The following is a 14,388-nucleotide window of genomic DNA, read 5'->3' as shown; positions in this document are numbered from 1 at the left end:
TTAAATTTTTGCGGTGTGGGTCGATGGATTCGTGGCCAAAAAAAACAACTGCTTTGGTATTCCAGCGGATAATGTTAAAGCAACAATGATTTATAACATCTCGTTAGACATTGAAATGAGGACGAGGATAAGCAGAAGAAACTCAAGATACTATTAGACTACGGAACATAAACATAAAAATATAGTGGTATACAAATTGAACCAGATTTTCAAGTGATCGCATTATCATCCACTTTGTATAGTTATTAATACATATCTATATTATTCTACATAATTTAAATACATTCCTTTTTCCTATTTCTTTTTCTTTTCTTTTTTTTTTTTTTTTATAGACATATTACAAGCATCCGAAGACATGCGTAAGCAAGAAATAAAAAAAATCGTTTACAAAATACACGTATACATTTTTTACTTGTCGTCGATGAAATAGACGCTCATATCAAAAACAGATTCGTCCACTAATTGGTCATCATTTCAGCGAAGTCCGGACGTCGTTTGCGTCTGTTCGCTTTTCGAAAGAGACGACTGCGCGAAGAGGAGAGAAGGAAGAAGGAAGAAAGGAAAACACAAAGAGAGAGAGAGAGAGAGGAAAAAAAAGAGGAAGGAAGAGGAGGCAAAGAACAGGGACGAAGATGCTGGCGCTTACGTATACGCATACATAGACGTATGTACCTATAGTAAACGCATACATACGAATGTACACGAGCTAAGCACTAATATTACATCTCTGAACTGACAGACGCGCGGACTTTAAAAGCCAAGACTAACAAACAGTTAGCAGTCATCCGGTCTTCTTGTTTTTATATTCTTAGGACGGCCGTGCGCGCGCGAGCGCGCGTCCGCGCTCGCAAGCTCGCTCACCCATGAAGAGAGAAAGAAAGAGAAAGAGAGAGAAAGAGAGAGAAAGAGCTCATCTCTCGTGATCGCCTTTTACACGGATACGTCGATCGCTTTCGCTTCGTCAGAACGACGACGTCTCGACGCGAGAGCGAAATTTCCTGCTCCTACTCGACGCGGTTAAACTAAGTTAAACGCTTCTGTTCTGTACTCATTCTCTCTCTTACTCTCTCTCTCTCTCTCTCTCTCTCTCTCTTTACCTCTATCCATTTATCTATCTATCTCTTTCTCTCTTCGTCTCTCTCTCTCTCTCTCTTTCTCTCTCTTTGCACTTGAATCGTCTCCTACGAGACGCCTTTCTCCTCGGGAAATTTCGCGGAAGCCTGGGCGACCGGGCTTTAAATAAATGCATGAACTTTCGGAAAGCAACCACGTTCCTTGCGTTCCGATCGGATTTCGTAGAAACGAGAAGATCTTACGAGTGACTCTCCTTAAACTTATTGTTACTTCTATAGCTAATCCAAAAATTCTTTATCTTTCTTTTCATTTCTTTGTTTTTTTTTTTTTGGTTTTCTACAAGGAGGAAAGAAAAAATGAAATTATTAAAAATTGACGTCTCCTTTTCTCGTTCTATATTATTATTATTATTATTATTATTATTATTATTAATATTATCGTTATTACCAGTGTCCTACCAGTCGGAAGAGGAAGGATGTAAAAATAAATAGAAAAAGAAAAAGAAAGAGAAAAATGAAGAAAACGGGACGCTCCGTAATCACGAAACGATCATCGAAACGTTCTCTAGGATACGTCGACGTTTTTATTTTATAAGCTACGACCGCATCAAAAGTAGTACGGGCTTCGATCGGCCCTTCCGGCCGGAATCAAACGTTTCTACTGGCCGCAAATCGTCGATATATTTCGAGCGATTGCTCACGAACGACGAAAGAAATATCTCGAAAGAGATGGTACGAGATTCTAGGACTAGAAGGAGCCAACGAGAAATGAAAAAGAAAGAGAGAGAAAGAGAGAGAGAGAGAGAGAGAGAGAGGCGACGATTCGAAGTAGTACGGTTAAGGGGTGGAAAAGAAGGGTGAGTGAGTGAAAGAAGAAAGAGAGTGAGTGAGTGAATGAGTGAGTGAGTGAGTAAAGAGTGGAAGAGAGAAAGAGAGACTCGTCTCTGTGCTTTCTCTCGAACGCCGGGGATAACTGAAATAAGGTATAATTTTCCGCGCCAATTAAGGTCTTTAAGAATTGGGACCAATTGAACGCGGAGGGTCAGACGTTGGCTCTAAGGGGAAAGAGATGTACCACCGTCATGACCAACCCCCTATAATTTATTATTGATTAGATCGAATCTAACGGCGAAGAGAAAAAGTGAGGAGAAAGAGAGAGAGAGAGAGAGAAAAAAGAAAAGAGAAAAAGGAAGGAAAAAGAGAAGGAAGAAAAAGAAAGCTTCGAGGCGCTTTCTCGTCGATTTCTTAAGATTACCCATCGAATCGTCCTCGTTCGTAGGTAAGAAGCTCGATGAAGGGAAGCGAAGACGAGCACACCGTTTTTCCGGCTCGGTTACTATCGTTGCCTTTCTCTCTTTCTTTCTCTCTCTTTTTCTCTCTCTCTCTCTCTCTCTCTCTCTCTCTCTCTCTCTCTCTGTCTCTCTCTCTCTCTCCCTGTCTTTCTATCTATCTATCTATCTTTCTTCTTCTCTCGTTATAAAAATTTTTCTTTCTTTTCTCTTATCTATATATTTAGGAAAAAAAAGGAAAAGATGAATTTATTGTTGTCATTAAAAGATTTATAAAAAAATTTTATTTACTATAATACTAACGAATCGTGTGAAAAGAGAGATCAGATTAAAAGAGATGATCTAATTAGATATCTTCCTTTTCTTTTTCCGTTATTAAAACAAAAAAAGAAGTAGAAGAAGAAAAATAGAAATTCGTTAATGCAAAAAGTAACGAAAGTAAGTAAGTAAGTAAGTAAGTACGTAGAAAGCTAACTAAAAATTATTGCTAAAGTGAAATTATTTGACTGGCCTACCTCCACCCATCGATATCTAGAACCAACGAGGTCATCATCGGATCAAGTGAGGCGTAGTCTACGCTTATGTGGTTCACACTTAATTAAACCGACATAGGAACTCTGGACCGGTAGCACGTGGCGGACAATACTGCAAGTCTTTAGCGTCAATTGTTATGTAAAGCACACCCTATATATGCACCGCGCAGTTTCTCTCGTCTCGATACGAGACGAAGTAGTACGTAGTAGGAGTAGATACTAGACTACTATCTATAGTTACGTTTTCCGTCTATACATATATCTACGAAGAGAAAGACGATAAAGAGAGAGAAATGGAAAGAGAGAAAATGTCATTCTACGTTTCATATTCATAAATCTTCCTTCCCTCACTTTTACATAGTCCGAGATTCGTATTATTATTTATTTAAGTTCGCAGATTTTGCGCTATGAAAAGAAGAAGAAGAGGAAGAAAAATAAAGGAAAAGGAAAGAAAGAAAAATAAAGGAAAAGAAAAGAAAGAAAATTCTTTAAAAAGAAATTTTCCATGTAACATATTGCCCCTGCTACGCGTCACCATCGCTGCGAAATGTAATGTTTAAAAACGTCCGACGGGATGATCAATTATGATCCGAGACATCAGTTTCGTAGAAGATATATATATATATATATATCCAATATTTACTCAAGTGTAAAAATGATGGAACAATTAATGACATACGTATACGTCGAATAATTAAAAAAAGGAAAAAGCAAACAAATACAACATGACACTAAATTTTTTGTTCTCCTAAAAGATTATAAAAATACGACAAACAAAAATTCGAAAACAAATAAATCTTGTTTTCCTTTTTTTTTTCAACACACACCTATACTAACGAATTATATAAAAAAAAATCTCTTAAAAATTAAGCACCAAACATATGAAATTTCCTATCTTCAAGAATGCTCTCTCTCTCTCTCACTCTCTCTCTCTTTGTTGAAAAAAAAATAAGAGTCGATCGTTCTAACAAGCAAGAAGAAATAAGATAGAGATACATAGATATGATAGATAGAAAGATAGAGAGAGAAAGTTAGAGAGATAGAGATAGGTAGAAAGAAAGAAAGAAAGAGAAAGAGAGAAACAGATAGACAGACGGATAGAGAGAGAGAGAGAGAGAGAGAGAGAAAGAGAGAAAATTTAAGAGCATACTCGTGGTGGGTTCCCACTCCCAGAGAATCGAGAACGAGACGATGGCTCAGAGTATTCTCGGTCCTCGACCATTGGTCCCGCATGGAAAAGTCTTGCCGCGCGAAAACCCGTCGATTGGCTGTAGGGCGAGGCATCCCCGTCGTCCGACGGAAACGATCGCGCGGAAAGCCGAGCGGAAGGAGGTTAAAGCTCCACCTACCTCTGCGATACGCTTCTAGTACAAGAGAGAGAAAGAGATATATATATACATATATATATATAGAGAGAGAGAGAGAGAGAGAGCGAGAGAGAAATAGATTGATACAGCGAAGAATAGAGCGAGAGGGGATAAAAATAGTAGGAGAAAGGTGAGAGCACCTTCTTCGAGAAAGGAGAGAGTTTCGAAAGGACGTTCGTTAAGGAGTTGCAAAGAAGACAATTTAAAGTCCCTAGGATTGAAAGAATTAAGTGAGAAAGTATAGTTTTTATTAAGAGAGAGAGAGAGAGAGAGAGAGAGAGAGAGAGAGAGATGTGTACGTAAATAAATAGTCTCAAAACGAGTGTCAATAAAGAAAAAAAAGGAAAAAAAACCAAGTATTTTTTCGTAAGAAATACGTCAATGAATTTATGTTAATCAATGGGTAAGAGTGTAAAGGAAAAAAAAACAATGTTAATGAAACAGTGTTAAAGAGAGAGGGTATAAAGTATCAAAGATTTAGTTTAGATAGATGTAACAATAAACAATTTTACGGTGATCAACGTAAGAAGGAAAGAGAGAATATTACGATACGTCGTCACCGATACCTGATTAGACAAAGAAGAGAATATACCGACAGCACGGAGTGTTGTTCATTCATAAAAGAACTTTAGAGATTTAATGGTGTAAGAAAGAATGAGACAGAGCGATACTATCGTTAATATGTAAGAAAATGAGAAAGAGAGAGAGAAGATAAACTATACGTACTGCTTAGTTCTTATTCTCTTCATAAGAGACATTTACGAGTAACTTTACGTGAGAAGAAAAGAGAAAGAATGATACTACCGAAACGTTACGGAGAGAAAGAGGGAAAGAGACGGAGACAGAGAGAGAAAGAGATAGCATATCGTAGCTCGAAGTGGGGAGAATCGCATCGGTCGAGATAGAAGGGGAAGACACTTGGCGAGTACGAGAGGGTGGGAAGGCCGAAAGGGGCGCAGGAAGAAGGCCTCGCGGAGGCGGTTTCGGGGGCAATTCGAAAAATAAGTCGAGGAGGCGCGCGCGACAAGCACGGCACTTGATCGAAGAGACGCTCGTCGGTCGAGTGTGAGGGAGTTGCGAGAGAGTGCCGGCGAGAGAGTGCTCATACTGAGGATTAATAACGTACCGACGAAAAGAAGAGAGAATAAAGAAGTCGGCCTAACGTTTGTTCTAACCCCCATAACAATTTTCCATAATAGGAAATAATCATCTATCTATCTACGTATCTACGTCAGTGTGTTGTACTTTCGTGTTAAAAAAAAAAAAAAAAAGAAAAAGAAGGAAGTGATTGAAAAAAGACTCGTTGGTTAACGTAGTTAAGTGATTGATGTAGTTGAATATCGATTGAAAAATTGTTGATAGAAGGGTTTAAAGATATTAATCCGTCTCTAAGATGTCTCTTATGGATATCGAACATTTTTTAAAAGTAAATCGTCTTTCGTATTGATGCGAGTGTCGATTAATAGATCGATAATAGTCAATCGTAAGGGCTCGCGTTTGATCCGTTAAGAGAGAAAATAGAATTTTTAGATAGAAGGTTTGCGAATAAAATAAGGATAGTAAAAGGTATGATGGAGGAGGAGAAGAGAAGCGAGACTTCGCCAAAACCTTCTCAACCGACGCCGTTCAGCATCGCAGATATTCTCAGTCGTAGAACGTCTCATGGTGAACACGAAAAACGTTCAATTATCGAAAACGACGAGATCCAAACCACTGGTGTTTGCGATTCGGTAAAGAGAATCACGTTTGAACGTGATATTAACGGAGGACGTGAAATCGAACGTGAACGTTTGCTCGTTGCTGGATTTCCAAGATTACCATCGCCCGACACTAACATGGCACGAGAGTTGGATATACTAAGGAGAAATCTAGCGCACGCGAACCTCTCGAGTTTTGGTGGGTTGCCGCACTTAGGCCAGACATCCTTCAAGCATCTCGAAACATTGGGTAACCTTCCGGCTTATCAGGCAAGCAAAGAATCCAGGGAATCATCTCAAAGACAACAGGACGAGGCATTGGATATGAGCAAAAGCAAGTACCTTGGTAAGTATTATCTAATAGTTAAATAATCGTTACTTTGTATTTTCCTTTTTTGTATCATTTCAAGTCTCAATGAAAATGAAACGAAAGGTGTCGATTGTTGTGAAGAAAAGAGAAATAAAAATTGCTCACACGAACATAATTATTTCTAAAAAGAAGAAAAAAGAAAAAGTCAAAGGATCATTCGCGAGCCCTCGTCAACGTAGATAGGGTAGGATAGGGTAGGTAGGTAGGTACCCTTCCAGAGGATCATGTGTCAGCCACGAGGATATATGTATACTTAAGAGATCATTTAGCCCGGTATCCTTGTAACAGGCGAGCTTTTCAAGCGGTTTTAAAGTTAACCCGAGCACAGATAACGTAATTGAATGTAATTTTAGTAGCATAAGTGCCACTCGAACGGGCAGACGTCACAAGTGGCCGCTACTACTAAACTTCTTCTTCTGCACTTGTCCGATCTCCTGGGGCCCCCACACTGTTGCTCTGTCTCGAAAGAATCGAAGATCTATGGATTACCTCGAATACGCTTTTAGATCAAGGTTACAAAATTTGTTGTTCGAGAAAAAAAAGGAAGAAACGTAAGGGATGATACGTACAGCGAATCAAAATCAATCGATCGCTCCGTTCATTTATACGATTTCGTATATCAATCTCGTATATCTTGAAAGATCTTTGGATCGTTCGTTCAATCGATCGATACCGTTTGTGTTACTTTTTCTATCTTTCATTTTTTTGCTTTTTCTTTTTTGTTTTATTGTTTCTCTTTCTTTCTTTTTATCGATCAACGTCACCCCGACGCGACGCCTTACTTCGGTACGTATGAAATTACATCGTCGAAATGGCGTTATCTTTCGTTAAGAGTAAACAGAAAATTTCTTCTCCCACCCCCATTCCGCCCCCGTTCTCCGCATCCAGAGGGTAGAAAAGAAACGTAGCGCGAAAATCAATCACGCTTTCTAACGATTCGTTCCGTTGGTTTTGATTCAAGTCCCCGCCATGTTCCTTTCGCTTTTCTTTTCTCCATTTCTGACGATTTCAAAAAAAAAAATAGAAAAGAAAGAGAAAATTATAAAAGGACCACCAATCGTTCTTTCACGCGTTTAGCGATTTATAACTCGCGATTTTCGGCAAAGCTTGAAAAACGACTGGAAACCCTTAATTAAACTAATGCTTTCTCACCCTACCAGAGGAGTAAACCGGCACGAGTTGGCACCGTTTCAACGTGTACTCAGAAAATTACAAGTCCTTTTAACGAAAACCATCCCCCTGCGGTCGTTTTATACCTCTCTATGTACTTGTACATGTATATCGTATATAACATATACGTATACATGTAATATCTCGACCAATCTCGGGTATAACTATCAAATACATATATATATGTATATATATATATCGTTTCGTTGGATAAAATAGATTTCCGTCCTACATCCGCTTCCGTTCATCCCTGTTTCCATTTCTATTTGACCTCCCCTTTTAAATAATTTTCAAAGGAAATCGCAAAGTTTAAATATGCGATGCCTAATATCACGCAATAACATCTAAGATCAAAATCACTCTAATGAAACCTAATCTATAAAACTATTTATTTGAAAGCAAAGAAAAACAGACGAAAGCGAATTGTTTCGTAATAATGATTTAAAAAGAAAAGAAAGAGGAATAATCGTAAAAATTCAAATTGTATTTAGACATAAGAGTATTAGAAATTCGTAGATTTGATATCATGATATTAATGGGTATGGTATTTCAATAAATCATGGACGATAATTCGATTTTCCTTGGATTTGATAAAACGAGGGAGCAAAGTAAAGAGAGAAAGAGAAAGAGAGAGAAAGAGAGAAAGAGAGAGAGTGAGATGAAGAATCCGAAGGGTCATCGATGTAATCGGAGTGGACTAACACCACTTACTCGCCCTGAACACTCTCTTTCTCTCTCTCTCTCTCTTCTCTCTCTCTTTCTCTCTCTCTTTCTCTCTCTCTCTTTTTTCTCTTCATCGTTATAGAAGCGACGTACGATGTTTGACGAGAGCATCAAGGATAGGGAAGCATTAGCTGGAAACGAGATGGCATCAGGTTTGACGTCGAAAGTGATCAAATATAGATCTCCATTTAAACGTATTGCGTCTATAATACGTCGAAATTATAGTGATAAATATTAAGCAGATTTGAAAAAAAAAAGAAAAAAAAGAAGAAACTTTCCCAGTGAATTCCAATTAGATTAACATCGAAACATACTTTCTTCTTCTTTTCATTTTGTAAAAACGAAACGCTTGAAAACACAAGAGAAAAACTTTCACAGAAAATTCCATTAAATTAACACTGAAATTTACTCTTTTTTTTTTTTTTTTTGAAGAAGAAGAAGAAGAAGAAGAAGAAGAACGAAACACTGAGCTTATATCCTTTTTCTATTTTTTTGTCGAAGTACATATCAAAATTTGAGAAGTATAAAAAAAGAGAATGCAAAAAAAAAGGAATATCAATCGACGATCGCATATTTCAATTTCTAAAAAAAAAAAAGAGAGAAAACTCTCATTTTCATAGACATTCGTTAGATAGATACGACAAAAACGAATTGATTCGATGGAGAATTGATTCGAGGGAGTAAAAGAAAGAGAAGGAAAGAATAAAAGAAAAAAAGAAAGAAATTAAAAGGAAATTCAATCGTGGAATAAGGTGATCGAGGTGTCGTATAATTTCCAACGAAAATTTCTTCCTCGTTTTGCAAGAGCACTCCTTACATTTGGCACTCGAGAACTCTTCGTAATACGGGCTGGCCATTCTTGCGGCGTAGCCGAGGAAATCGAGTGGCTTAGGCTCGTTGCCAAGTAGAACGAGCTAGGATGCAACGATGCGAACGATACGATTGCACTTCCATGGAGCTCGTAGATCGAGAGAGACGAGAGAGAGAGAAAGAGAGAGAGAAAGATGTGAGAGACGAGGGGAAGAAGGCAAGGGGAAAGGAGAATTAACGCTGGGGCTAAAGCGTAAACATGTCGGAGTAGCGAGGGCACGTGTTAATGTTTGAACGAGACATCAAAAGCTAAGGAAATGCGTACACTTGCTGTTTCTCTCTCTCTCTTTCTATCTCTCTCTATCTCTCTGTCTATCTATCTTTCTTTCTTTCTCTCACGTTCCTTCATCATGATATTTCTCTCTTTTCTCCTTTTCTTCGGTCGAATCGCTCCACCGTTTCTATGGCTGCTCGAGTATGGTTACTTTTCACGTATATACCCAACCCCATCCTTTCCCAACGAGTCTCATCCAACTGCAAAGCACAGTCGCTTCGGATTATCGACCGTGATGTAAACATTCCGTCTGGAAACAGTTTTCCTTAGCGAATAGGCGCCATGCGATTCGTTAAAATGTATTGCATCGGATGGATATTGGTTATCTATTATATATGATATCTATTGATCGTTTATAAAACGAAACGTCCTACGCATACGTATCAATCGATATATCGTCTTATTTATTTCAAATGACCTTTGGGAATATTTGAAAATAACATTGCGGGTATGTGCAGTAGGTAAATGAAAAGATTTCGAAGAACGAATATGATGGAAGTACGATAATCGTAAACGGAGAATTTTCTTTTTTTTTTTTTTTTCTTTTTTCTCTTGCAAACGACACGGGACAGAACGGGATATTTTTAATTAAGAGGTAAAAGATTTTCGAATTATTTCCAACCAAAAAAAAAAAAAAATAGAAGACGAAAGAAAAAAGAGGAGAACAAAATTGAAGAAGACGATAAAAAGCAAATTTTCATTTTTTTTTCCTTGTCTTTTCTCTTTACAGACGAAATGGAAGAAGACATATTCGAGTCGCAAAATCACGGACAAAGCTTGCAAAGCAGGAAAAAACGTAGCAGGGCAGCGTTCTCTCATGCTCAGGTCTACGAATTGGAAAGAAGATTCGCAGCTCAAAAATATTTGTCCGGACCTGAACGTGCTGACCTTGCACGAGGATTAAAACTCACCGAGACCCAAGTTAAGATATGGTTTCAAAACCGACGGTAAGATTTACAAAAATATTTTTATCTTTTTTTTGCCTGACGACGATTCTTTCAAATTCCATACCTACTTCTCGACAATTCCTAAGTTCTTTTTTTTTTTTTTTCTGATAATTAATCCAACACTACAGAAGAATTAATTTCCACGAGTAACATTAACTCATTATCAATCAAACAATACCTAGTAACTTTGCTGTAAAACGAATTTTTGTTTATTTTCAATATTTCTATTTGCAATAATATTTATAAACATTTGTATTAATGAACAGTTATCTTAGTAAAAAAAAATAAGTAAAATAAATAAAAAATAAGAAGTTGCTATAAATTTCTTCTCTCGTTATGTTGAAAATTTTGACAAAATTTCTATGGAATTTGATTAAGAGAAAAGAAAAAGAAACACGCTACATATTCTTGCAGCGATTAGAATAAAAAGAAGAAGAAGAAGAAAAAATATGTATATATATTATTTAAAAAAAATGCATTGTAATTTTTATAGAAGAACGATTAACGACAAAAAAAATATATTATCGAAATAATCTTCTCCCTGATTATTTCAGATACAAAACCAAAAGACGTCAGCAACAGGAATTGGGAGCAATGGTGAATTCCGGAAATGCGAGACGCGTAGCCGTACGCGTTTTGGTACATCCTGATGAACATTTGAGAGGATTACCTCTTCGTGGTTCCGGACAACTTCCCGGACAAATGTCGAGCCCGCAGATTCATCCGGCTAACAAAGCCCTCGGTGGTTTCCCTTACTATTGTCTGCCCTATCACCCCTTGCTTTGTCCGCCTTTACACTCAACCCACATACAGGTACAAAACGCGATCACGCCCGATCTCGATCAGGGACAAATAGTAAAATTAAACAACGACAAGTAAAATCTTCTACAAATCGAAAATCATTTATCTCTAAAGAAGAAGAATTATCTTCGATCGACATTTCTACCTTCGATGGGACGTCTTGTGTCGAATTTTTATTAAAAAAAAAATAATAATAATAATGAATATATATATATATATGAGAGAGAGAGAGAGAGAGAGAGAGAGAGAGAGAGAGAGAGAGAGAGACACGAAAGCGACTCATTCTTTTAGATTTATTAGCGTGTGAAGTTTCTAAGCGTCGGCGGGTGTTCATCGTCAGACATTCTATACATAATAATAAATAAATAAATAAATATATATATATATATAAACCTAGATATACATATATATATATATTTATTATATATACAACGTAGGTGCGAGCGTGTAAATTAGAGTGTAAATAAGTGTATAAAAAAATGGTTTGACGAAATCGTGGAGCAAAATGTTCGATCGACGAAATATTTATTTACCACTACTTAACTTCAATCTATCGCGTTGATTATACCAAAGATGGCATATGTGCAATATAAAAAATGAGAAAGAGAGAGAGAGAGAGAGAGAGAGAGAGAGAGACAGAAAGATATCTGCAAAATCGATTGTATTTCGTTGCTAAGAATTATTACATCAATACATTTATTATTATTATTATTATTATTATTATTATTATTAATTATTATTAATTATTATTATTATTATTATTATTATTATTATTATTATTATTATTATTGTATCCTCACAAAGGGATCGAATGTTACACTCGTTTCTCTGTAGCACGCGGCGATTCGAGATGTATCTATAAAAAAAATACAAATTCGCTCATTAAAGCAAGAAAACAATAAGTATTTCTTTTTCTTCTATCAGTCCCTCCTCGCCTAGAATCCACAAAAAAAAAGAAAAGAAAAAAGAAAGAAAGAAAGGAAGAAAAGAAAAAAGAAAAAAAAAAGAAAAGAAAAGAAAAAGAGAAAGAAAAAGAAAATGGAGAAAAGAAACATCTTCATAACGATCACCGAAGTAGAGTAACTCGTAAAGCTACGTATTTTACGATCCTCTTCCCTTAGTTTTTTTCTTGTTTCTTTTTTTTTCTTTTATTTCTCTCTCTCTCTCTCTCTCTCTCTCTCTCTCTCTCTCTCTCTCTCTCTCTCTCTCTTTCTATCTCTCTTTTTCTCCATATACTTGTGTCAAAATTTTTTAGTCGATGACCATAAGGGACAAGTGGAAAATTCGATTTCTATTACACAGGGAGCACCCAAAGGGCGCAACGAGCCACCGAGGGGCTTTTCCCATAAGAGTTTTAATAGTCCCGTCTCTGGGTGGGCTGAACAGACATCTGATATGTTTATTCAGACGCGGCGACCGGCAGAGTTAACAGAGTTAACTCCGTTCTCTAACGGAAGAAAAAAAAGGGAGGGGTGGGGTGAAAGGATGGGTTGAAGAGAGGGGGAGGGGGTTGTTGGAGGAGGAGGAGGACTAGTTCTGACACTCATCTGTTATAAACAAAAGAGTTACATTACCGTCGCCGAAAGGAAGTTCACGTGCGTCTTCGTTATTGGCTTTCGTGGAGAGAAAAAAGAGAGAAAGAGAGATAGATAGACAGATAGAAAGATAGAGAAAGAGAGAGAGAGAGAGAGAGAAAGTGAGTCCCTTTGACGTTTCACCGTCTTTCAAATCTTTCGAGAATTCCAATGAGATTTTACGCCATTTGATTTTCAAAATTTCTTTCAACTTGATAAAAATGACGAATTAATTGGATCCTACTATTATTTTTATTCCAAGTAAATTTATGAAGTGTATATATGTAGTACACATGTAGTACTACGTACGTAGTATTAGATATGTTACGTATGTAGGTATCAAAGATTTTTTTTTTTTCTTTTTTTTTACAAAATATCTTTCATCTCTCCTAACGATCTTATCGCTTTATCATCTAATGACTTTCATATCTTTTGCGTTATACGAATAGAAGAGGAAGAAAAAAAAGAGAGAGAAAGAGAGACAGAGAGAGAGAGAGAGAGAGTAATTCAAACATACGATACTTCATTACGTCTCATTTGTAGTTTCTCATAAAAAAATAAAAATAAAAGATAAAAAAAATGATATATGTACGTACGATAATAATCTTGGATATAAATGTGTAGTTACATACATACGTGCATACATACGTATATACGTACGTACATACGTACAGACATATGTGAAATCAATTAGGAGCATCCTTCGTTCCGCTCGCTTCTTGAATGGAAAGGATCATCTTGAAAAGCGTTACAGAAGAGAGAAAGAGAGAGACACACACACACACACACAGAGAGAGAGAGAGAAAGAGATAGGTGGGAGTTTTATAGTCGCTTCTGCAGTCCATTACCGTTTCGTTTAGATCGCTCGTCTAAACATTCCACAGCCGTAATACTGTTCCGTTCGGGCAGACCTTGTGCCAGCTTATAGAGTATCGCCATTAGTATACTAGCTAGTAGCCTTAATGACTTGCGGTTTCGTTGCGAGAAATTTACAATTTTATATACCACGTCTCAAAAGGAACCGGCCCCGTTATGCTTTTCCATGGAAGATCGTTCGGTAAAACGATTTCATTTTCTTTCGTTTACCAATGGGACCATTGTAAACTCTCCATTTATATTCTCTCTTGATATATCATTATTATTATTATTTAGAGAAAGAGAGAGAGAATAATTTCGAGAAAATATATGTATGTATGTATGTATGTATAAGAGAGATGAAACAAAAAAATAAAAAAGAAAATTTAATTAAATCAAATAAAAAAAAAAGGAAAGAGAGAGAGAGAAAGAGAGAGAAGAAAAAAAAATATATATATATATATACTCGCACTCTTGAATCAGTTCGTAGTAACACGAGAGTAATTATTCGCATTGTAATTTTCGAGGAAAAGTGTCATTACACGCGTTCGAAATTTTCTACGAAACGTTCGCAGATCGAAAGAGAACAGAGAGAGAGAGAGAAAGAGAGAGAGGGAAAAGAGGGTGTAGAGGTGAAGCTGGTTTTAACGACACCAAAGTTACTCTCTCTCTTTCTCTCTTTCTCTCTTTCTCTTTCTTTCTCATTCCCTCTACCGAAACAAGAAAGGAGCGATTTGTCGCTCAATCAAGCGACAGAAGCTAATTTTCATTAGCTGTTAATAGTGCCGTAGCGAAGTCCTCACCCCCCACCCAATCCCACCCTCTCCCACTCCTCACTCTCTCAC

At 37.0% G+C, this 14,388-nt stretch overlaps 1 protein-coding gene and 1 long non-coding RNA gene across 2 annotated transcripts in view; one reads left to right on the top strand and one right to left on the bottom strand.

The window, feature by feature from the left end:
- The first annotated feature begins 5,159 nt into the window (after window positions 1–5,159).
- Window positions 5,160–12,000, top strand: LOC122630006 (homeobox protein Nkx-2.5-like). Its single transcript, XM_043813998.1, has 3 exons — window positions 5,160–6,305; window positions 10,097–10,313; window positions 10,868–12,000. Exons 1-3 carry the CDS (start codon window positions 5,831–5,833, stop codon window positions 11,190–11,192), a joined length of 1,017 nt encoding a protein of 338 aa, XP_043669933.1. The 5' UTR covers window positions 5,160–5,830; the 3' UTR covers window positions 11,193–12,000.
- LOC122630007 overlaps window positions 8,230–14,388 on the bottom strand; it is a 15,099-nt gene continuing 8,940 nt past the window's right edge. Inside the window, exon 3 of the long non-coding RNA XR_006327392.1 lies at window positions 8,230–8,247. This is a non-coding gene — a long non-coding RNA (uncharacterized LOC122630007). The remainder of the gene's footprint in view (window positions 8,248–14,388) is intronic.

This window comes from Vespula pensylvanica, chromosome 6 (assembly GCF_014466175.1).
Source record: "Vespula pensylvanica isolate Volc-1 chromosome 6, ASM1446617v1, whole genome shotgun sequence".
NCBI classification, from domain to species: Eukaryota; Metazoa; Arthropoda; class Insecta; order Hymenoptera; family Vespidae; genus Vespula; species Vespula pensylvanica.
Note: the sequence above shows the minus strand (reverse complement) of the source record. Positions and strands in the feature narration are given on the sequence as shown.

What these genes read in the sequence shown, in the direction of transcription:
- LOC122630006 (XM_043813998.1), top strand. Translation starts at nt 5,831, where the DNA reads ATGATGGAGGAGGAGAAGAGAAGCGAGACTTCGCCAAAACCTTCTCAA. An exon ending in GAGCAAAAGCAAGTACCTTG is followed by an intron (nt 6,306 to 10,096) that starts GTAAGTATTATC and finishes TTCTCTTTACAG; the next exon opens with ACGAAATGGAAGAAGACATA. An exon ending in ATATGGTTTCAAAACCGACG is followed by an intron (nt 10,314 to 10,867) that starts GTAAGATTTACA and finishes TGATTATTTCAG; the next exon opens with ATACAAAACCAAAAGACGTC.